This window comes from Panulirus ornatus, chromosome 20, assembly GCF_036320965.1.
Source record: "Panulirus ornatus isolate Po-2019 chromosome 20, ASM3632096v1, whole genome shotgun sequence".
NCBI classification, from domain to species: domain Eukaryota; kingdom Metazoa; phylum Arthropoda; class Malacostraca; order Decapoda; family Palinuridae; genus Panulirus; species Panulirus ornatus.
Window position 1 is genome coordinate 46,610,579 of NC_092243.1, and position 25,771 is coordinate 46,636,349.

The 25,771-nt window shown below is 39.3% G+C and overlaps 1 protein-coding gene across 15 annotated transcripts in view; it reads left to right on the forward strand.

Annotated features, from left to right (window-relative positions):
• Nucleotides 1-1,212: 1,212 nt before the first annotated feature.
• coro (protein coronin) overlaps nt 1,213-25,771 on the forward strand; it is a 160,197-nt gene continuing 135,638 nt past the window's right edge. For 6 of the 15 annotated variants that reach the window (XM_071674860.1, XM_071674867.1, XM_071674870.1 and 3 more), the window contains exon 1: nt 1,213-1,371. Coding sequence is in view for 6 of the 15 variants with exons in the window: in XM_071674864.1 (XP_071530965.1) it covers nt 16,594-16,719 (126 nt within the window). In the remaining 9 variants the exon portion in view is untranslated. Of the gene's footprint in view, nt 1,372-1,546; nt 1,670-16,578; nt 16,720-25,271; nt 25,384-25,771 lie in introns of those variants that run through there. The other 9 variants (XM_071674864.1, XM_071674859.1, XM_071674855.1 and 6 more) reach the window with 4 other exon arrangements.

A 25,771-nucleotide genomic window follows, 5' to 3' on the forward strand; every position in this document is an offset into this window, starting at 1 on the left:
GGTTCAGGCGACCCCACTGGGAATGGCTTAAGGATTCTTGCTAGACCATCTCACCTGCTCCATCATCGCATGATAATAAGACCAGAGATCATGATACACACACTTAACATGAAGATTTATACCATTCCATCACACTAATGATGTCCACTTAACTATTTACAGCTTCTCTTATATTGATATGACAATATGCATCTCTAAATTTCATCACCACAATTTAGAAATACAGATTTGACATAAAAGATCCGGAGAAGAGTAACAGAAATGGTAAGAACTTATAAACATGAAGAAGTTTAGAGGTTACAAATTAAACCACCATTGAAGATATAAGAATAAGGGGAACGTAATTAGAAACCCCTCCATGTTCTTTATTATGTCGACGGTGTCAATAATGAACAATATCGTTCATGTATGAACTGAAGGTGAGGAGACTTGTGGCAGAAAGATGTAGAGGAATACTATTATATTAGTAATGCTGAGCATGTACAGAATAAGATAACTGATTCAAATGTGATCATTGACAAAATTCTACAGCATAGCAAAGAAAGTTAAGTGAGGGAGCCCCCAAAACGTGCACTACCCACATTCTGAGCGATTAAATAGTTATGCCTTATATATATATATATATATATATATATATATATATATATATATATATATATATATATATATATATATATATATATATATTCCTATGAATCACGGGGACTTATAAGAATAAACTTGATCACGCGCAAAATTGTGATCCTTTCCAATATATATATATATATATATATATATATATATATATATATATATATATATATATATATATATATATATATATATACACCGGTATATTCACTGTAGACGTGCATGAAATGAGAAATGATAACTCACGAGTCAGGTCATTAAGACGATGTTCATGAAGTATTATCATTATTGTTCCATAATGGAGAGAGTTCTCGTGTTCATCATGTTCAGTTTGTTATCAAAGTTCTTCACCTTTCCGTCTTTTCCTAATAAGGTCTTCGTCTATCTGACGTGCTCCACCTCGCTCCCCAACTCACTACCCAATAATTCTAGCACTTCTAAAAATATTTCTCCCTCGGAAGTTCCTCTATTTTCTCCTACATTTATCTAGTCTACATTACTCTCTTATTTCTCACGTATAAACTTAACTCATACTACGTGTAATTTAGGGGAGAAATTAGCTTGTTAAAATTAAAAGAAGTCAAGGTTCGAGTCTCGTGTAGATGATTGGAATTTGTGTTTAGTGTGGGTTTCGCTCTTGTGGAGGTGGTGTGCTGCTCCATGTGATACTAAACTTAAGGTCTTGTGTACAAACGTGTACATTATTCGTTGTGATAATTATACAGATCGAATACAACAAAGGTAAATATTATTTGCGTTTGGTGCGTATGTCCGTTGTGTTTTAATTGTGTGTATAAAGGAGCACATTTATATTTGTGAGTCACCCTCTCCAGTAAACGGATAAAAATAAAAGGGGGTCAGCCCCCCGCTTTCATGTATGTGGATTATCCCATAGGCGGGGGTTTGAACATAGGCGGGGGTCTGAACTGGGTTACAGTTTGATAATAAGCCAACTTGGTGGACATGATGGGGAGAAATGATATGAGAAAGGAGACTGGTTGATTAGGTTGTGTAGAGAGGCGGCGGTGTTCACGAAAAGGTTCGTTTTTATCAAAATTATATCCATTTTGGGCAGAATTGATGTGTCATGGGCTTGTGAATGAAGACATTAGGTCTTTCTTAATGAGACAGACCTTCTCATATATGCGATATACTATGTCAACGTAAGTAAAAGTAATATTCCATTAAGGACCGATATTTTCACTTTTACTTGAACCCAAACTTCGCTTTCACTTAACATTTGCCGTATTAATATGAACAGTTTCCTCAGTGTTACCCAGGGCGTATAAACCAGCCCAGACTGCAAGTGTAGTCATCATTTCAGTATGTTAATACAATTTTGTGTTTCATACTGAAATGGAGTTGACCAAAGGTATGAGTGTATGTGGCATCTTATTATGGTGTTGGACACATGATTTGCGTGATTTACTTTTCAATATGTAGTTTAAGGGCACCAAAGTTATCAATTAATGGACTGGAAGAGAATTATATTAGTGGATTCCTGGACCCCAAACACTTAGAAGGAGTTTACGTCTGTAACGAGGTCAGTAGTTGACACATAGAAGTGATTTAAAAGGTCTTTGATGAGGTCATTAGTATTAAGTAATCCTACATGTATAAATGATTGATAATTGGGAAGGTTGTGAACATCAGGTGTGGGAGGAAAGTAACAAAACATTAAAACTAAGAGGTCTCTTGAAAACCACTTGATTTTATGATGTAGCCAAAATTAACTGTATTTTTCATGTTATTTGAAAAATAATTATGGTTTTGGCCCTGTTTTCATCACTTTACCCGAAGGTTTGGGTCTTGTGTGTGTTTGCTTTTACACACAGTCCATTGGATGAACCAAAGAATATCGATAGTGAACGTTCAATAGTTTATCATTTCAGATCTAGCTTGGTGATTGCTGTAGGTATTGAGGGATGTGGTTTTGTAATTGTAGTTTTATGTTTGCAGAAGAGAATGATAGTGGTAAAGCATGATATGGCGTATTTTATTTAATTCTTTGATAATATAGAAGGAAAGAATAGTGAGTATAAGTTGGCAAAAAACTTGTAAATATCCTTTGAAAGCATCGCTTAACTTTTCTGAGTAACTGAGGTGTATGGTAGAAATATGCGAACATTTTTATTGTGTACTACTGGGGATCATGTCGAATGGGTGTTTTTAGGGAAGCTGGGTGGTGGTATGAACATCTGCTTCCCCTCTTCCTCTCTACTATATGTAGGACATGGGTATTATACTGAGCCTTGGTGTTATTTGGTATATTTAGACTAGAATGTTGAAAGTTAAGATAAACCTCTACTTTTATGGGAAAAATATGTGAAAACATTGTTTTATTTATATATATGATAGAGTTGATAGAGATGCTCTGTGGAAGGTATTAAGAATATATGGTGTGGGAGGAAAGTTGTTAGAAGCAGTGAAAAGTTTTTATCGAGGATGTAAGGCATGTGTACGTGTAGGAAGAGAGGAGAGTGATTGGTTCTCAGTGAATGTAGGTTTGTGGCAGGGGTGTGTGATGTCTCCATGGTTGTTTAATTTGTTTATGGATGGGGTTGTTAGGGAGGTAAATGCAAGAGTTTTGGAAAGAGGGGCAAGTATGAAGTCTGTTGGGGATGAGAGAGCTTGGGAAGTGAGTCAGTTGTTGTTCGCTGATGATACAGCGCTGGTGGCTGATTCATGTGAGAAACTGCAGAAGCTGGTGACTGAGTTTGGTAAAGTGTGTGGAAGAAGAAAGTTAAGAGTAAATGTGAATAAGAGCAAGGCTATTAGGTACAGTAGGGTTGAGGGTCAAGTCAATTGGGAGGTGAGTTTGAATGGAGAAAAACTGGAGGAAGTGAAGTGTTTTAGATATCTGGGAGTGGATCTGGCAGCGGATGGAAACATGGAAGCGGAAGTGGATCATAGGGTGGGGGAGGGGGCGAAAATTCTGGGAGCCTTGAAGAATGTGTGGAAGTCGAGAACATTATCTCGGAAAGCAAAAATGGGTATGTTTGAAGGAATAGTGGTTCCAACAATGTTGTATGGTTGCGAGGCGTGGGCTATAGATAGAGTTGTGCGCAGGAGGATGGATGTGCTGGAAATGAGATGTTTGAGGACAATGTGTGGTGTGAGGTGGTTCGATCGAGTGAGTAACGTAAGGGTAAGAGAGATGTGTGGAAATAAAAAAGCGTGGTTGAGAGAGCAGAAGAGGGTGTTTTGAAGTGGTTTGGGCACATGGAGAGAATGAGTGAGGAAAGATTGACCAAGAGGATATATGTGTCGGAGGTGGAGGGAACGAGAAGAAGAGGGAGACCAAATTGGAGGTGGAAAGATGGAGTGAAAAAGATTTTGTGTGATCGGGGCCTGAACATGCAGGAGGGTGAAAGTAGGGCAAGGAATAGAGTGAATTGGAGCGATGTGGTATACCGGGGTTGATGTGCTGTCAGTGGATTGAATCAAGGCATGTGAAGCGTCTGGGGTAAACCATGGAAAGCTGTGTAGGTACGTATATTTGCGTGTGTGGACGTATGTATATACATGTGTATGGGGGGGTTTGGGCCATTTCTTTCGTCTGTTTCCTTGCGATACCTCGCAAACGCGGGAGACAGCGACAAAGTATAATGAAAAAAAAATAATATATATATATATATATATATCGAGGATGTAAGGCATGTGTACGTGTAGGAAGAGAGGAAAGTGATTGGTTCTCAGTGAATGTAGGTTTGCGGCAGGGGTGTGTGATGTCTCCATGGTTGTTTAATTTGTTTATGGATGGGGTTGTTAGGGAGGTGAATGCAAGAGTTTTGGAAAGAGGGGCAAGTATGAAGTCTGTTGGGGATGAGAGAGCTTGGGAAGTGAGTCAGTTGTTGGTCGCTGATGATACAGCGCTGGTGGCTGATTCATGTGAGAAACTGCAGAAGCTGGTGACTGAGTTTGGTAAAGTGTGTGAAAGAAGAAAGTTAAGAGTAAATGTGAATAAGAGCAAGGTTATTAGGTACAGTAGGGTTGAGGGTCAAGTCAATTGGGAGGTGAGTTTGAATGGAGAAAAACTGGAGGAAGTGAAGTGTTTTAGATATCTGGGAGTGGATCTGGCAGCGGATGGAACCATGGAAGCGGAAGTGGATCATAGGGTGGGGGAGGGGGCGAAAATTCTGGGAGCCTTGAAGAATGTGTGGAAGTCGAGAACATTATCTCGGAAAGCAAAAATGGGTATGTTTGAAGGCATAGTGGTTCCAACAATGTTGTACGGTTGCGAGGCGTGGGCTATGGATAGAGTTGTGCGCAGGAGGATGGATGTGCTGGAAATGAGATGTTTGAGGACAATGTGTGGTGTGAGGTGGTTTGATCGAGTAAGTAACGTAAGGGTAAGAGAGATGTGTGGAAATAAAAAAAGAGTGTGGTTTAGAGAGCAGAAGAGGGTGTTTTGAAGTGGTTTGGGCACATGGAGAGAATGAGTGAGGAAAGATTGACCAAGAGGATATATGTGTCGGAGGTGGAGGGAACGAGGAGAAGAGGGAGACCAAATTGGAGGTGGAAAGATGGAGTGAAGAAGATTTTGTTTGATCGGGGCCTGAACATGCAGGAGGGTGAAAGGAGGGCAAGGAATAGAGTGAATTGGAGCGATGTGGTATACCGGGGTTGACGTGCTGTCAGTGGATTGAATCAGGGCATGTGAAGCGTCTGGGGTAAACCATGGAAAGCTGTGTAGGTATGTATATTTGCGTGTGTGGACGTATGTATATACATGTGTATGGGGGTGGGTTGGGCCATTTCTTTTGTCTGTTTCCTTGCGCTACCTCGCAAACGCGGGAGACAGCAACAAAGCAAAAATATATATATATATATATATATATATATATATATATATATATATATATATATATATATATATATTTCATATATATTTATCATACTTTGTTGCTGTCTCCCACATTAGCGAGGTAGTGCAAAGAGACAGAAGAAAGAACGGCCCAACCCACCCACATACACGTGTATATACATAAATGCCCACACATGCACATATACATACCTATGCATTTCAATGTATACATACATATACATATGAAGACATATACATATATACACATGTACATATTCATACACGCTGCCTTCATCCATTCCTGTCGCCACCCCACCACACATGAAATGGCATCCCCCTCCCCTTGTGTGCGCGTGAGGTAGCGCTAGGAAAAGACAACAAAGGCCACATTCGTTAACACTCAGTCTCTAGCTGTCATGTGTAATGCACCGAACAGAAAAGTTCATGCTAAAACTGGTTTGGTTAACATTTCTGATACCTGAGATATTAAATTTCATTTCTATGTAGGCTTGCTTACAACATTGGTAAGTGATAATGCTGTAAAACCAGCAGCTTTTCAGTCAAAATCGCAATCTGCTCCTTTCCTAAAGTCATTATTCAGGATGTAAGATTTTGGCTGGAGAGTTCTGGTTCACCCTGAGAATCAAGGGTCTAAAATTCATAGATACGGTATACCTGACAATAAACTTCCATATAAGTGGGCCTCTCTAAATCATAGAATTTTGGACTGACTCTTAAAATGTGCAAACACATATGCTGGAGATAAAGAATAATAAAAAAAAAAGCCTTCAGAAATCAAAGAAAAAAAATCCTTAGAATCATTGGAAGATCCATTTCCAGCAGATGTCACTTGGAAAAATCTAAAGACAGGCTTCCTGCAGGCTCTTCTTTGATCTATTTTTGGGTTGACTCTTTAAAATGTGCTAAAACGCTGTCTCCCGCGTTTGTGAGGTAGCGCAAGGAAACAGACAAAAGAAATGGCCCAACCCCCCCCCATACACATGTATATACATACGTCCACACACGCAAGTATACATACCTACACAGCTTTCCATGGTTTACCCCAGACGCTTCACATGCCTTGATTCAATCCACTGACAGCACGTCAACCCCGGTATACCACATCGCTCCAATTCACTCTATTCCTTGCCCTCCTTTCACCCTCCTGCATGTTCAGGCCCCGATCACACAAAATCTTTTTCACTCCATCTTTCCACCTCCAATATGGTCTCCCTCTTCTCCTTGCTCCCTCCACCTCCGACACATATATCCTCTTGGTCAATCTTTCCTCACTCATCCTCTCTATGTGCCCAAACCACTTCAAAACACCCTCTTCTGCTCTCTCAACCACGCTCTTTTTATTTCCACACATCTCTCTTACCCTTACGTTACTCACTCGATCAAACCACCTCACACCACACATTGTCCTCAAACATCTCATTTCCAGCACATCCATCCTCCTGCGCACAACTCTATCCATAGCCCACGCCTCGCAACCATACAACATTGTTGGAACCACTATTCCTTCAAACATACCCATTTTTGCTTTCCGAGATAATGTTCTCGACTTCCACACATTCTTCAAGGCCCCCAGAATTTTCGCCCCCTCCCCCACCCTATGATCCACTTCCGCTTCCATGTTTCCATCCGCTGCCAGATCCACTCCCAGATATCTAAAACACTTCACTTCCTCCAGTTTTTCTCCATTCAAACTCACCTCCCAATTGACTTGACCCTCAACCCTACTGTACCTAATAACCTTGCTCTTATTCACATTTACTCTTAACTTTCTTCTTCCACACACTTTACCAAACTCAGTCACCAGCTTCTGCAGTTTCTCACATGAATCAGCCACCAGCGCTGTATCATCAGCAAACAACAACTGACTCACTTCCCAAGCTCTCTCATCCCCAACAGACTTCATACTTGCCCCTCTTTCCAAAACTCTTGCATTTACCTCCCTAACAACCCCATCCATAAACAAATTAAACAACCATGGAGACATCACACACCCCTGCCGCAAACCTACATTCACTGAGAACCAATCACTTTCCTCTCTTCCTACACGTACACATGCCTTACATCCTCGATAAAAACTTTTCACTGCTTCTAACAACTTTCCTCCCACACCATATATTCTTAATACCTTCCACAGAGCATCTCTATCAACTCTATCATATGCCTTCTCCAGATCCATAAATGCTACATACAAATCCATTTGCTTTTCTAAGTATTTCTCACATACATTCTTCAAAGCAAACACCTGATCCACACATCCTCTACCACTTCTGAAACCACACTGCTCTTCCCCAATCTGATGCTCTGTACATGCCTTCACCCTCGCAATCAGTATCCTCCCATATAATTTACCAGGAATACTCAACAAACTTATATATATATATATATATATATATATATATATATATATATATATATATATATATATATATATATATATATATATATATATATATCCCTGGGGATAGGGGAGAAAGAATACTTCTCACGTATTCCCTGCGTGTCGTAGAAGGCGACTAAAAGGGAAGGGAGCGGGGGGCTGGAAATCCTCCCCTCTCGTTTTTAATTTTCCAAAAGAAGGAACAGAGAAGGGGGCTAAGTGAGGATATTCCCTCAAAGGCTCAGTCCTCTGTTCTTAACGCTACCTCGCTAACGCGGGAAATGGCGAATCGTGTGAAAAAAAATATATATATATATATATATATATATATATATATATATATATATATGGATCAGGTGTTTGCTTTCAAGAATGTTTGTGAAAAATACTTAGAAAAACAGATGGATCCGTATGTGGCATTTATGGATCTGAGGGCATACAATAGGGTTGATAGGAAGGTCTTAAAAGTAGTGTGTGTGGGAGGTAATTTGCTAAAAGCAGTGAAAAGTTTTTACCAGGGATGTAAAGCATGTGTATGAGGAGGAAGAGAGGAGAGTGATTGGTTCCCTGTGAATGTCGTTCTGTGGCAGGGGTGTGTGATGTCCCCGTGGTTAATTTGTTTACAGATGGGTTGGTTAGGGAGGTGAATGCAAGAGTGTTGGAGAGAGGGGCGAGTATGCAGTATTGGGGATGAGAGGGCATGGGAAGAAACTGTTGAAGTTGGTGACTTGAGTTTGGAAAGGTGTGTGAAAGGAGAAATTTGAGAGTAAATGTGAATAAGAGCTAGGTTATTAGGTTTAGCATGGTTGAGGGATGAGTTAATTGGGATGTAAGTTTGAATGGAGAAAAATTGGAGGAAGTGAAGTGTTTTAGATAACTGGGAGTGGACTTAGCAGCAATTGGAACCATGTAAGTGGAAGTGAGTTACAGGGTGGGGAGGGGGCGAAGGTTCTGGGAGCAATGGAGAATGTGTGAAAGGAGAGAATGTTATCTCAGGGAGCAAAACCGGGTATGTTTGAAGAAATAGTAGCTCCAATAATGTTACATGGTTGCAAGGCTTGGGCTGTAGATAGGGTTGTGTGGAGGAGGAGATATGTTGGAAATGAAATGTTTGAAGACAATATGTGGTGTGAGGTGGTTTGATCAAGTAAGTAAGAAAAGGGTAAGAGAGATGTGTGGAAATAAAACGAGTGTGGTTAAGAGAGCAGAAGAGGGTGTATTGAAATGGTTTGGAGTGATGAAGTATTGACAAAGAGATTATATGTGTCAGAGGTGGAGTGAACAAGAAGCGGGAGACCAAATTGGAGGTGGAAGGATGGAGTGAAAAAGGGTAAGAGGTGTGCAAGGAATAGAGTGAATTGGAACGATGTGGTATACTGGGGTCAACGTGCTGTCAATGGACTGAACCAGGGCATGTGAAGCATCTGGGTTAAACCATGGAAAGGTCTGTGGGGCCTGGATGTGGATAGGGAGCTGTGGTGTCAGTGCCTTACACATGACAATTAAGAGACTGAGTGTGAATGAATGTGGTCTGTTTTCTTGGCGCTACCCCGCTGAGGCAGGAGTTAGCGATGCTGTTTCCTTTGGGGCAGGGTAGCATTGGAAATGGATGAAGGCAAGGAAGTATGAATATGGAAATGTGTATATATGTATATGTCTGTGTTTGTGTATGTATTCATATGTGTATATGTTGATAAGTATATGTATATGTGTGTATATGTGCATGCATGATATTTATGTATAGATATCTGTGTATATATTAGTGGATGGGGCATTCTTCGTCTGTTTCCTGGCGCTACCTCGCTGACATAGGAAACGGCGATCAGGTACGATGAAATGAAAAAATTGAAGAGGAGGTGAATCATAGGGTGGGGAGGGGGCGAAAGTTCTGGGAGAGTTGAAAAATGTGTGGAAGTTGAGAACGTTATCTTGGAAAGCAAAAATGAGTATGTTTGAAGGAATAGTGGTTCCAACAATGTTATATGGTTGCAAGGTGTGGGCTATAGATAGAGTTGTGTGGAGGAGGGTGGTAGTGCTGGAAATGAGATGTTTGTGGACAATATGTGGTGTGAGGTGGTCTGATCGAATAAGTAATGAAAGGGTAAGATAGATGTGTGGTAATAAAAAGAGTGTGGTTGAGAGAGCAGAAGAGGGTTTGAAATGGTTTGTTCACATGGAGAGAATGAGTGAGGAAAGATTGACTAAGAGGATATATATGTCAGAGGTGGAGGGAATGAGGAGAAGTGGGAGATCAAATTGGAGGTGGAAAGATGGAGTGAAAAAGATTTTGAGTGATCGGGGCCTGAACATGCAGGAGGGTGAAAGGCGTGCAAGGAATATAGTGAATTGGAACGATGTGGTACACTGGGGTTGACGTGCTGTCATTGGATTGAACCAGGGCATGTGAAGCGTCTGGGCTAAACCATGGAAAGTTTTGTGGGGCCAGGATGTGGAAAGGGAGCTGTGGTTTGTACATGCGTACATATATATATGTCTGTTTGTGTATATATATGTATACGTTGAGATGTATAGGTATGTATATGTGCGTCTGTGGACGTGTACGTATATACGTGTGTATGTGGATGGGTTAGGCCATTCTTTCGTCTGTTTCCTTGCGCTACCTTGCTAACGTGGGAGACAGCGACAAAGTATGATAAACATAGATTATATATATATATATTTCTTTCTTTCATACTATTCGCCATCTCCCGCATTAGCGAGGTAGCTTTAAGAACAGAGGACTGGGCCTTAGAGGGAATATCCTCACCTGACCCCCTTCTCTGTTCCTTCTTTTGGAAAATTAAAAAAAAAAAAAAAAAAACGAGAGGGGAGGATTTCCAGCCACCCGCTCCCTCCCCTTTTAGTCGCCTTCTACGACACGCAGGGAATACGTGGGAAGTATTCTTTCTCCCCTATCCCTATATTTATATATATATATATATTTTTTTTTTTTTTTTTTTCATACTATTCGCCATTTCCCGCGATAGCGAGGTAGCGTTAAGAACAGAGGACTGGGCCTTTGAGGGAATATCCTCACCTGGCCCTCTTCTCTGTTCCTTCTTTTGGAAAATTAAAAAAAAAAAAAAAACGAGAGGGGAGGATTTCCAGCCTCCCGCTCCCTTCCCTTTTAGTCGCCTTCTACGACACGCAGGGAATACGTGGGAAGTATTCTTTCTCCCCTATCCCCAGGGAATAGGGAATATATATATATATATATATATATATATATATATATATATATATATATATATATATATATATATATATATATTTTTGCTTTGTCGCTGTCTCCCGTGTTTGCGAGGTAGCGCAAGGAACAGGCGAAAGAAATGGCCCAACCCACCCCCATACACATGTATATACATACGTCCACACACGCAAATATACATACCTACACAGCTTTCCATGGTTTACCCCAGACGCTTCACATGCCTTGATTCAATCCACTGACAGCACGTCAACCCCGGTATACCACATCGCTCCAATTCACTCTATTCCTTGCCCTCCTTTCACCCTCCTGCATGTTCAGGCCCCGATCACACAAAATCTTTTTCACTCCATCTTTCCACCTCCAATTTGGTCTCCCTCTTCTCCTCGTTCCCTCCACCTCCGACACATATATCATCTTGGTCAATCTTTCCTCACTCATTCTCTCCATGTGACCAAACCATTTCAAAACACCCTCTTCTGCTCTCTCAACCACGCTCTTTTTTTTTCCACACATCTCTCTTACCCTTACGTTACTTACTCGATCAAAACACCTCACACCACACATTGTCCTCAAACATCTCATTTCCAGCACATCCATCCTCCTGCGCACAACTCTATCCATAGTCCACGCCTCGCAACCATACAACATTGTTGGAACCACTATTCCTTCAAACATACCCATTTTTGCTTTCCGAGATAATGTTCTCGACTTCCACACATTCTTCAAGGCTCCCAGAATTTTCGCCCCCTCCCCCACCCTATGATCCACTTCTGCTTCCATGGTTCCATCTGCCGCTAGATCCACTCCCAGATATCTAAAACACTTCACTTCCTCCAGTTTTTCTCCATTCAAACTCACCTCCCAACTGACTTGACCCTCAACCCTACTGTACCTAATAACCTTGCTCTTATTCACATTTACTCTAAACTTTCTTCTTTCACACACTTTACCAAACTCAGTCACCAGCTTCTGCAGTTTCTCACATGAATCAGCTACCAGCGCTGTATCATCAGCGAACAACAACTGACTCACTTCCCAAGCTCTCTCATCCCCAACAGACTTCATACTTGCCCCTCTTTCCAAAACTCTTGCATTTACCTCCCTAACAACCCCATCCATAAACAAATTAAACAACCATGGAGACATCACACACCCCTGCCGCAAACCTACATTCACTGAGAACCAATCACTTTCCTCTCTACCTACACGTACACATGCCTTACATCCTCGATAAAAACTTTTCACTGCTTCTAACAACTTTCCTCCTACACCATATATTCTTAATACCTTCCACAGAGCATCTCTATCAACTCTATCATATGCCTTCTCCAGATCCATAAATGCTACATACAAATCCATTTGCTTTTCTAAGTATTTCTCACATACATTCTTCAAAGCAAACACCTGATCCACACATCCTCTACCACTTCTGAAACCACACTGCTCTTCCCCAGTCTGATGCTCTGTACATGCCTCCACCCTCTCAATCAATACCCTCCCATATGATTTACCAGGAATACTCAACAAACTTTTACCTCTGTAATTTGAGCACTCACTCTTATCCCCTTTGCCTTTGTACAGTGGCACTATGCACGCATTCCGCCAATCCTCAGGCACCTCACCATGAGTCATACATACATTAAATAACCTTACCAACCAGTCAACAACACAGTCACCCCCTTTTTTAATAAATTCCACTGCAATACCATCCAAACCTGCTGCCTTGCCAGCTTTCATCTTCCGCAAAGCTTTCACTACCTATTCTCTGTTTAACAAATCATTTTCCCCAACCCTCTCACTTTGCACACCACCTCGACCAAAACACCCTATATCTGCCACTCTATCATCAAACACATTCAACAAACCTTCAAAATACTCACTCCATCTCCTTCTCACATCACCACTACTTGTTATCACCTCCCCATTTGCGCCCTTCACTGAAGTTCCCATTTGCTCCCTTGTCTTACGCACTTTATTTACCTCCTTCCAGAACATCTTTTTATTCTCCCTAAAATTTAATGATACTCTCTCACCCCAACTCTCATTTGCCCTTTTTTTCACCTCTTGCACCTTTCTCTTGACCTCCTGTCTCTTTCTTTTATACATCTCCCACTCAATTGCATTTTTTCCCTGCAAAAATCGTCCAAATGCCTCTCTCTTCTCTTTCACTAATACTCTTACTTCTTCATCCCACCACTCACTACCCTTTCTAATCAACCCACCTCCCACTCTTCTCATGCCACAAGCATCCTTTGCGCAATCCATCACTGATTCCCTAAATACATCCCATTCCTCCCCCACTCCCCTTACTTCCATTGCTCTCACCTTTTTCCATTCTGTACTCAGTCTCTCCTGGTACTTCCTCACACAGGTCTCCTTCCCAAGCTCACTTACTCTCACCACCCTCTTCACCCCAACCTTCACTCTTCTTTTCCGAAAACCCATACAAATCTTCACCTTAGCCTCCACAAGATAATGATCAGACATCCCTCCAGTTGCACCTCTCAGCACATTAACATCCAAAAGTCTCTCTTTCGCACGCCTGTCAATTAACACGTAATCCAATAATGCTCTCTGGCCATCTCTCCTACTTACATAAGTATACTTATGTATATCGTGCTTCTTAAACCAGGTATTCCCAATCATCAGTCCTTTTTCAGCACATAAATCTACAAGCTCTTCACCATTTCCATTTACAACACTGAACACCCCATGTATACATATATATATATATATATATATATATATATATATATATATATATATATATATATATATATATATATATATATACAAATCCATATACATACATGTCCGCACACTTCAAATATACATACCTATACATATATATACACACACAGACATATACATATATACACATGTACATAATTCATACCGTCTGCCTTTATTTATTCCCATCACCACCTCGCCATACATGGAATAACAACCCCCTCCCCCCTCGTGTGCAAAGTAGTGCTAGGAAAAAGACAACAAAGGCCCCATTTGTTCACACTCAGTCTCTAGCTGTCATGTAATAATGCACCAAAACCACAGCTTCCTTTCCACATCCAGGCCCCACACAACTTTCCATGGTTTAGCCCAGACGCTTCACATGCCCTGGTTCAATCCATTGAGAGGACGTCGACCCCGGTGTACCACATCGTTCCAATTCACTATATTCCTTGCACGCCTTTCACCCTCCTGCATGTTCAGGCCCCGATCACTCAAAATCTTTTTCACTCCATCTTTCCACCTCCAATTTGGTCTCCACTTCTCCTCGTTCCCTCCACCTCCGACACATATACCCTCTTTGTCAATCTTTCCTCATTCATTCTCTCCATGCGACCAAACCATTTCAAAACCCTCTTCTGCTCTCTCAACCACACTCTCTTTATTTCCATACATCTCTCTTACCCTTACATTACTTACTCGATCAAACCACCTCACACCACATATTGTCCACAAACATCTCATTTCCAGCACTACCACCCTCCTCCGCACAACTCTATCCATAGTCCACGCCTCGCAACCATACAACATTGTTGGAACCACTATTCCTTCAAAACATACCCATTTTTGCTTTCTGAGATAATGTTCTCGACTTCCAAACATTCTTCAAGGCTCCCAGGATTTTCGCCCCTCCCCCACCCTATGATTCACTTCCACTTCCATGGTTCCATCCGCTGCCAGATCCACTCCCAAATATCTAAAACACTTTACTTCCTCCAGTTTTTGTCTATTCAAACTTACCTCCCAGTTGACTTGACCCTCAACCCTACTGTACCTAATAACCTTGCTCTTATTCACATTTACTCTCAACTTTCTACATATATACACATACACACTCATACTTGCTGCCCCCATCCATTCCTGTCGCACCTTCCATATATAATCAACACTCACCAGTGTCACCTGACCTAGTATCGGAAAACAAAAGTTAATGTTTCAGAACATGCTCCTCCTCTCTTATTGTTACCTCAGAGCACTCCACTAACTGCCAAAAAAAAAAAAAACTCACTCAGGGTGCAAAGTTTTTACAATGGCAAACTTATTAATAGATTACCAGATATTCTTCACAAGGTGGATGGAGGAATAAGATAATATTTTTGGTCATTCTGATTATAATATTGAGAATAAGGTAAACCTTGTCCCTTGTGTGAAGTCATGTAAAGCTTTCTCAGGGTTTGTCGACGATATGTATGAGTATTTCTCCAATATGGGACTCGCACTAATTAAACCCACATTTTCCATGATCTTCATAGACTTTTCCAAAACCACCAGTTTACCACAGGATAAAAAGAAAAGGAAGAAATTACATAATCAGGATACCCAGCTGTTCGATATCAATGCTTACATAGTGGAGGTACCTGATTGTATTCTGCAATGCTGCTGTAGTGTTTAGAGAACACTATATGATAACGCCTGAGAAGCATGATTTAGTGATTATATTTTATTGAACGACATCAGATATACCCAAGGATACATAGTGAATTCCTGGAATACCAGTTGAAGTCATTAGGGGTCTTCTGCTCCCACAGCCCAGGCTGTGCTCAGGCTGTTGGGTTGGTCATTGGTTGACCAAGCTGTTAGAAGCCACACCCCTGAGGCCCACATAGTCCCCATAGCCTGTCTGCTCTTTTACACTTTGTAGCTACTTGTTAGGGCACTCTTAAACTTCTCTACTGTGCATCCCATGCTGTTTTTGTTGATAGAATCAAGATTTTGAAGTATTGGGCCCCAGATGTTTGAAGTGTTCTCTGCTTTTATTCATATCACACCTTTGGATATCACAGGTAGTATTTTACAAAGTCTTCCATGCCTGTCATATCAGTAGGGTGTTATTTCTGAATGTAGGTTGGAAACAATACCTTCTTGGATTTTCCAAAGACTGGTGATGATATACCTCTCCTGCCTGCACTCCAGGGAGTTTATCCTTAGAAATTTCAGCCATTCCCAGTAATTTAGTGCCTTGTAGGTTGATGTTAGAGCACATCAATATGCAATTCATGAAAGAATTAGGACTTTGAATGATATCGTAATTAGTTTTTCAACCCTTGTCTTGAAGGCTTGCAGGATTCAGTCTGCCATCCTTATGCATGTGGCAAGCATTGTTTTGTTTTGTTCAGTGAAGAGTAGGTCATTAGACATTATTACTTCAGTTTCTTTCACATTATTCAGTTGGTTTATGATAGTGTGTGTTTCGATTTTCTTATCTCCATGGAAAAGCATTTTGGTCTCAGTTGCCCAGTTGAACTTTATTTACGTCTCTTTGTAGCCTTTCAGCATCCTTTACTACTGTGATTTTCATAGTTATTCTTGTATCAACTGCAAAGGATGATGTAAAACTGTGGTTTGTGGTAGCATTAATGTCAGATATAAGAATGAGGAACAGGAGAGCTGTAAGTACAATTTCTTGGGGGACTGAGCTTTTTACCTTGAAGTTACTGGAGATTGCATGGTTTATAACGAAATGTTGTGATCTGTTATAAAAAAAAAGTTGTATAGCCATCACCCAGTTTGTCCTGGTATTCCTATCTTTTGCATTATATGTGCTATGACACCATAATCACATTTTTCAAATGTTTTTGCAAAGTCCATGTAAATCATGTTAGTATTTTCTTTGTTTTTCAGAGCTTCAACAATCCTATCATAGTGGTCAAGCAACTAAGAGAGGCAAGATCTTCCTGCCTTGAAACCCTGTTTCCCTAAGTTATATAGATTGTTCAGCTCTGTAAATGCTGTCAGTTTGCCTCATTAGACTCTTTTGAACATTCTGATAATTTGCAATATTAGTGCTTTTAATTGGCAGATTTAGGACTGCTGTGCTTCTGCCTTTGTGGAAGGGGGCTGGAATGGTGCCATATGACTGAGTTTCAGACTCTCAGGAATGTTGCCAGAATCTAGGCTTTTTCTCCAGAGAATATTTGATGCTCATGCTAAAGATATTTTGCATTTCTTTATAAAGACCTAGTTCCAGAAGTCTGGGGATGAGTAGATGGCCATGCTCTCAATAACCTTCATAAAATCTTGTGTTGAGGTGGTGATATCTGCTCTGTGCACTCTTAGGGGATTACTGCTTAGGAAAACGTCTGTTGGGTCATTTATTTTTACTGTGTTAGGCTCACTGAATACTAGTTCATATTGCCATTTTAGAATCTCATTCATCTATAAAAATACTTTCAGTTTTTAGTGGGCTAACGAGGTTTGTGGTTCTGGATTTGCATGTTAAATGTGAGACAAGTATTTCGGGGTATTTGTTACGCCATTGATGGCTTTTTCCTCTTCCTTTTCCTTTGTTTCATATTACATTTTTAGTTTGTGATCTGTCTCCAAAATTTCATTTGATAGGTATTCTTCCCTAGAGCTGCTGGATAAGCTGCAACTTCTGTAGAAGGTCTTGATTTCATTTTCACCTCCAAATATCATGGGTGTTGTAGTTGGCAAGTAACAGGGAAGGAGCAAGGGACTTGAAATTCTCTCCTCCAGTATTACTTTCAAAAAAAGGAACAGAGGAAGGAGCTAAGCAGTGATGTTTCATCTAGTGCTTTACAAGTGTATTACATACTGTTACATGATAACTTCACAGTTTCCCCTGGTTCATTACCATTGCTTTATTTGGTATTGTTCCCTGTGAAAGATAAAATTTCTGATTTTGATATCTGAGATTTATTGATACCAATTATTTTTGTATATTTTTATTCCACTGCAGGGGTCTTTGACTCTGAAATTTTGTTTCATATATTCTGTCCAGTAATATAGAATATTTTTATGTGTGATTGTGACATTTGAAAAATACTTATGGAAGAGTATGGTTAGCTCCACTCAGACTGCTTTGTTTTTATCAGAGGGTACATGTAGACTTGCTAAGGAGCATGTGAAAATGCACATCGCAAGTCATTCAGCTTTAGGGTCTTCATTGTTAATACATCAGAATGTATGTAAAAATGATTTCCTGATATTTGCAAATTCATTCACAACCTGGAAGCAAAGGCTCACTAATCTGGTATTGAGACTGAACTCTTAAGAAAGCATTTCTGGCACCGATCTAGAGCATTACTCCTGAAATTAGACAGACATGTAAGATTCATAATTGTATGTTGCATATGATGCCAGCAAATTATATGGCTGTGAAGTACAATAGTAAAATGTCATTTCAGCCCTGTGATTCTAATTCTTTATGAAACTGGTATAGGTACATTTCTTACACTAAGTGAAAATTATTTCAACCAGCTTTTTATGATTCAAAGCATCTTGTCATATCATCATAGAATGATACAATAACGTGATAGTGAGGAGGTAGTGTGCTTGTTCCGTTGATGATGATGTTTGTGGCATGGGAAGTTGATGTAATTCATGTGTTGTTTGATGCCTGCTATGGTTAGATTTCCATTGAGTGAAGGTTAGCCATTCAGGGTTATGGGAGGGCATATACCCAAACCTACTCTTGATAATTATTTCCTGTATGCACAATGTGTATGGGAGACTGTAAAGTATTGCACTTATATCAGAAGGTGCTGCAGGTACAAAAGGAGAAAATATCTGGAATGTCCAGGGCCCAAGACTACTCAGCACATTACTTGCAGGCTCCAGGAACAATATAGAGTGTACAGAGAGAAATTTAAGAAGCCCCTGGACAAGTATTTACAAGGTTTACCAGGTAAACTAGGCTGTTGTAGATATGTGAGCCTGTGGTTTGCAGTTTCCAACAGCCTGGTCGACCAACATTCCAACTCAGCAGCTTAATCTTAGCTCTAGCTGTGGGGTAGAAGACTCCTGAAATCTATTAAAGGCTATGAAGATAGGGAAAATGTGAGGGGTTAGTTGATTCAAAAGTAGGTGGAACACGTTGAAATTAACAGAACCTTTGAAAATCTCACGTAATTTCCCCAAGCAGCTGAGATTTATTGTAAAAGTATCCCTTACCAGCATTATTGTGACTGACTGCTGAAGATTGCTTGTGGTGAGACATGTTTTTAGTACCTCATTTTTTTAATCTTTCTTTTTTCTCAACACTCTCATATGTGTGTGTAATATAACAAGCAAAACCCTAGTAACTCTTTATTCGGTATTCAGAAAAATTCAGTAATTCACTGTTTTTGCTTGTGTTGATATACCAACAAAATCCTTTGGTTATGAGGAAATAATGGCAAATTTTGCATCCCACACCAGACAGGTTGTTTGGTACAGTAAAATGTCATTAATCAGGACAGCATGAATACTGTAGTCTTAAATGGAAAAGAATTAAGAATTAAGAAGCATGAAATTTCTGTGTAGTAATATCTGGCTGTGGACTAGGCCTGGTCTATTCCTCCTCACAATGCATATGTAACTGTATTTCATATTTTTTCATGAACCATATAACCATTTTGTGAGATTTATGGTCATGAACTTTTTGAGTCTGAAATTTTGAAATGTGCTCATAATGTTCAGTGATTCTGAAATTTCAGTATTTTAGTACAGCTAGAACAGTGAAAATTAAGACAAGGCTTCTTGGGGAGGATGGATTAAAGTGACCTGGACTGTTGTTTCACTAAGTAACCCTGTATTTTCTCAGATCTTTTTATCCCTTCCCATTATCATCTATGTCTACCATTGTATAGAAATATCCTCCAAATCAGGCAGTGCCAGTCCAAGTTAAGGTTAAGGAATGGGTTAATACTGTTATCATGTTATTCCTTAAAGCAACAGAGCAGTAGGGTTAAACTGATGCATTGCCTGTTTGATGTATTTCATGATGATAAACATAATTATTAATCAGTAAAAGTTTTCTGTAGGGTTATTATAAGGAGATAAATATCCCTGCATGGGATCCAATCAGAATACCATTCTTGATGCTCTTATCTCTGTACACATCGTAGGAGGACATCTTACAATATAAGCCATCAAGAAGCACATCATGGCTGATGCCAGATCCACCCAAAGATCAAATAAGATAGGGAAAGAATTGGAACAAATATTTAATATTTACGACATTTACTGGGATTTTTGTTTGGATCTAGGCATTTTTCATCATTGCAATGCCCTCTGGATTCATGGTGAGGTCCAGTGGAGGACAATAGCAAACGAAGAGCAGATGAAATTAGGTAAACTTAATGTTTTCAAGTTCAAGAAAATTTTGGTCATGTCTTGGTTATTGTTTCCTAAGTGTTTTGCTTACATTATTTGATGCCACTTTTTCCTTGATCATCAGAACCCTCCTCACAGTGGACTTATTTAGCACCCAGTGATATTGTAAATGATGCCAGTTATGCTTCTCTAGTCTCAGTTCACTCTTAGTAATAAGTGGTACCATTCCACAAGAAAGTCAGTCAGATTCCATTAGATTAGATTATGTAAGTTGGTGGCACTAAAGTGCATTTGTATCATTAACCTATTTTACAACTTGATAGTCTTATTTATTACATCTACATTTAATGAATTATGTTACATGTTGGTTTCTCCTTTATATTTACTTTTTTTGTCAGTTTTTCTGTTAGTTTGATTAGGGTATAACTGTGCCCTCTTGTGTATACTCTGTTTTCACCTGATGTGAAGAACTGTGAGGAATCTGTGTATTATAGAGCCATTTTGTGTGTTACAGACTAGTACTTTACTTATTCTAAAGTGCCATATCATAGCTTTTAATGTGTCTGGTGGTGATGTTCTCACCTGCATGTTCACTTCAGATAAGTCCAAGTGGACCACTAGTCTGTGGAGGAAGAGAGAAAATACTGTTGTATTCCCTGTGTGTCATAGTAGGCGACAAAGAGGAGTGGAAGCCATGGGCTGGAAACCACCCTCTTGTATTTCAGTTTCTAAGAGATATAACAGAAGAAGCAGCTAACTGGAGAGTGCCCAGCCTTCTGGAAGGTTCAGGCTGGGTTGTCTGATTTTGTGTGGGTGCAACCAAATTGAGAAGGGAGAGAGGTATTATGTTTCGGGATAGGAGCCTGGATATTCTCTGCATGAAACAAAGCTCAAGGGTAAAGGGGAAGAATAGTTTGGGAATTAGGGAAAAGGCAGTGGTTGTTGCGACGGCAAAGAAAGCGATTGGGTATTTGTAGATTGGGTATTTGTAATGGGTGCTTTAGGTGCAAGAGTGAGAAATGTGGTAGTTGAGGGTTAACTGATAAACATATAGTATTCACTGAGATGAATAGTGATGATAAACCACTTGTGGAGTTGTGTGCTGAAAAAGGACTGGTGATTTGGAATACCTGGTTTCAAAAGGGGGACATACATAAGCATACGTGGGTGAGTAGGAGAGATGGTAAGAGAGCATTATTAGATTACATACAAATTGATAGGCATGCAAAAGAGAGACTCATAGATGTGAATGTGTTGAGAGAGGGAGACAATGGGATATCTGATCATTACATGGTGGAGGGAAGGTTGAAGATTTGTGGAGATTTTTGTGAAAAATTCCCCTTCAGTCAACAAATAACAAAACCAGCCGGAAGAAATAACTCTGGAATTAATCTTTATAAATAATGTGGACCTAACATGTGACATCTCCATTTCAAACACCTGTAATCTGATTACAATTTAATTGAAGTGAAAACAAGATTGGATGCTAAACCACATAGAAAGAACACACTTAACAGTGGAGGTGTATTCAGTAATCTCAGTTTCAATAGTAAATGGATGGGAGAATGTGATCAGTAAGATGTCAGCAAGACAGTGGGAAACCCTGCTGAATACCAAAACAGAGGAGGAGTGTGTAAATGACATGACAGCTTTGGTACTCCAGACATGAAACAGACATATACCAAATAGAAGAAAGCATGAAAGCTCTAGGATAGAACAAGAAAGACAGCTCTTTATAGAAAGCTATAAAGAATTGCAAACCTAAAGAAACCACAACTCACTCAGTAGAGGAAAGAAAACTTATCAAATGAATTATCAGTCTTTGACCATGCACTCAAAAGTCATATATGAAACAGGAAAAATGAAAAGAGGGAAGAGCCATGAATGAAATAAGAAATAACCCAGAATACATTTACTCATATGCTGAATGCAAATCTAGGACCATAAACTCCATTTGTCCCCCAGAAAGAGAAGAAGGTATCTTTACAGATGATTCCCAAGAGATAAGTGAGATTCTAAAAAGGCATTATAAATCAGTAATCAGCTAGCAATAAACTACCTTAGAAATCAATGACCCAGTAGACTTCTTACACAGTAATCCCAATTTACACATAGCAGATGTCACCGCCTCAAACAGGATTTCGAGAGGGCCATTAAGAGTATGCCCATGCACTCAGCCCTAGGCCAGAACTCATGGAACTCAGTCTTCATAAACTAATGCAAAGCACAAGTAATACGAATACTAAAAATCCTCTAAAGAAAAAGTCAGTATTCTGGCATCATTCCAGAGAGTTTGAAGCAGACTCACATTGCCCCATTCCACAAAGGTGAGGACAAAGCAGTTCAAAGAAGTATAGACCAGTAGCAGTAGCATTGCACTATATTTAAATCTTCAAAACTGTCCCAAGAGAGAGACAGTACATGGACTGAACAGCCTACTTAAGCAAAGACTGCATAGTTTCGGGGCAGGAAGCCCTTGCCCTCCTCAGTTGCTTGACCACCATGAAAGGATTTTTGAAGCTTAAGAAAACAAACAAATTCCAAAAACATTTGGTGAATGTGACCATGGTTTCATAGTATGTAAATGCAAAAGATGGAAATAACTGGAAAAATTGAGAGATAGATGACAACTTTTTAAGTAACACATCACAGCACATAGTTGTAAACCATGCCATCTCCATTGCCTCCATGGTGTCAGCTTAGTACCCCAAGGACCCACTGTTCCTCATTTTTGTATCTGATATTGGCACAAGCTTGAGCCACAGTTTCATATCCTTTGCAGATGATACAAGAGTAAGTGTGAAAATCACATCAATTGAGGATATAAAAATACTACAAAGAGACAAAGTTTTTCTTTAGGCCACTGAGACCAACCTGCTTCTTAGTGGGGATAAATTTCAACTCTTCCAGCATGAGGGTAATGAAGAAATGGTAAAGAATACAGAATACTTAACAGACACAGACACTGTCATAAAGGAAGTAGAATGATGTGAAAGATGTCGGTGCAATAGTGTCTAAAGACATTCAGCAAACATAACAAAACATCAGGTGCCTCCTCTAGAGGGATGGTTGGCTGGATTCTGCAGACTTTTAAGTCAAAAGGAAAGTTATTTATGATATTATTCAAGATGCTAATTCTTTCTCGAACTGAATATTGCTATGTTCTAACATCACCCTACAAGGCTAGCAAAATTGCAGAATTAGAAGGTGCTCAGAGATCTTTCATGCCCCATGTTAACATGGTAATGAACTGAATTACTAGGAGTGCAGATTAGAATGGTATATCATCATCTATACATAGAAGATCTTTGAAAGCATGGCTCTCAACTAACTCTCAGAATTAACATCCTGCTTGTACGACAGGCATGAAAGACTTTGTAAAATACTACCTGTGAAATCCAGAGATGTGATATGTACAAAAAGAGAGAGCACTTTAAACATCTAGGGCCCAAGACTCTTTAATGTCATATCAGCAATCATCAGCAACACCATGGGATGCATGATAAAGAAGTTTGAGAGTGTCTTCGACAAGTGCCTTCAAACTATACTAGACCAGCCAGTTTGTGGGGGCTATGCAGGCCTTTGGACTATAGCTTTGAAGAGCTTGGTCAACCAACAATGCAACCTAACAGCCTTAGCCCAACCTGGTTTTAAGGATAGAAGACCCTCAAAGACTTCACCAGGTTTTCTCCAGGTGTACTTATTGTTCTATTAAAGTGAGTACACATTTATCATTTGTAATTTTCTTGTTGTGACACAAGAGACTTCTGCAATCCCTTGATTTGCATTGTCACATGCCACCACTGGAATTAACTACTAATTTGAAATAGAAATTTATGAAGACAGACAGAATACTGCAGTGGAAGACATAAACAGTCTGAACAACTTAGGTTTCCACTGTGATAAGTTGGAGTGGCCAACAAATTGATATCTGATGCAAATAGGGCAAAAGCTTCAATAGTTGTAATGTTTGCTGTTAATTTGAAGTAGAAATTTATGAAGACAGACAGAATACTGCAGTGGAAGACATAAACAGTCTGAACAACTTAGGTTTCCACTGTGATAAATTGGAGTGGCCAACAAATTGATATCTGATGCAAATAGGGCAAAAGCTTTAATAGTTGTAATGCAAAAATTTATGTAAGTTTTTTACTAGGGCATAGAATGAATAATTGCAAGATGAAAGCCAAATGAAAGGCAATGTAATAACAAACAAAGATAATGAAAGTAGTGGATAAATCAAAAAGGGAAGAAAGGGCTAAGTTATACAGGTATATGGAAATGAAATAGAACCAGAAGAAGGAATAAGAAATGCTGAAAGGTAGTGATAGGTTTGCCTAAAAGATAACAGTGAGTAAGTAAAAAAAGTAATTCAAAGTATGGAACAAAATCCAAAAGTTGTGTTTGTATATAGAACAGAGAACAGATTATCAGAGGTTGTACTTTTCAAAGTGATAGATTTTTTTTATGGAAATCACCCTAGAAGAATTTTCTAAATGCTAATCAAACTGTATTATATGGTTTTCAATGCAGAAAAGAGAGATGTAGATGATAAAGTGTTTGATCACTTTGATGAGCATGGCTTACCATATTTAGCAGATTTATCTTAGTTTTTATGTTTCCCCAGTTCTCCCAAACCAAAGACAAAGTAGAAATCAATCTTGGTATTTTTTTATTATAGTGATAAGTTTTGCATTATCACTAGATTAGCTCAGAATGTGAAAGTATTTCATTACTTATGAAGCAATGAAAAAATTCTTGAACTAATTGACAACTTTGCACCATTTTTTTATATATATATTTTATTTTAGATGATTTATTATTGTAGATTTTGAAGGTGCAGTTGGTCAAGATGTTACCTCATCTTAGTAATTTAAATTTCTTTTTAGAATAGCTGTTTGGAATAAGTAACTGCCTCTGTGTTGAGAAGGTGGTGCTCAGTAAGCTATGATGTATTCTGAGGGCTTGGCTGATAAGGCATTTGATAGCTGTATCCTCAGTGTACTTACCACACAGAGAGTTTTCATTTTTTTTATGTTCTTTTGCAAGTTTATTACACATTTGTAAATAAATCTTTTCATTTTTGCATTGATTCCATAGAAAAGAAAAAGAATAATTAAGGAGAACATGGGTAAAAGGACATGAAAAAATATCCTTGGAAAAGTAGCTGTAAGCATTGTGTGGCAGTGGCTGATAATGAGACTAGGAGGGAGTGAGACCATAAGCTGGTAGTGTCCCAAGGTGGAGCTTCTTCTCATCAGCTTATACAGAGTAAGATTGTATCAGAAGTGGAACTTCTGTCTTCTGTTAAATTAGAAAAGGCATAAGTTTCCTTAAAATTTCTAATGATACACAAGAAACACTAAAGAACTGGTTTTAGTTAATTACTGTGATCAGCTTTTAATATTCCCATTTGTGTGGTTTTCCCTGGATGTATCCACAGATATGTAGTAGTTGTCATGTTTGGATGAGGTACATTTTGCATGGGTCGTTCTTTTGTACAGCAGGAAATGTCCGTTGAATGAATAAATAGAAGGATATTGGCAAGGAAGATGATGTGCATTTGGTTGATACCTCTGGAAAACATGTAATTTTTATTGTTTACAAAACTTGGTGGCTATTACAAATTTTATTTAGTTAAGAGAAAGTTGGTTCATTA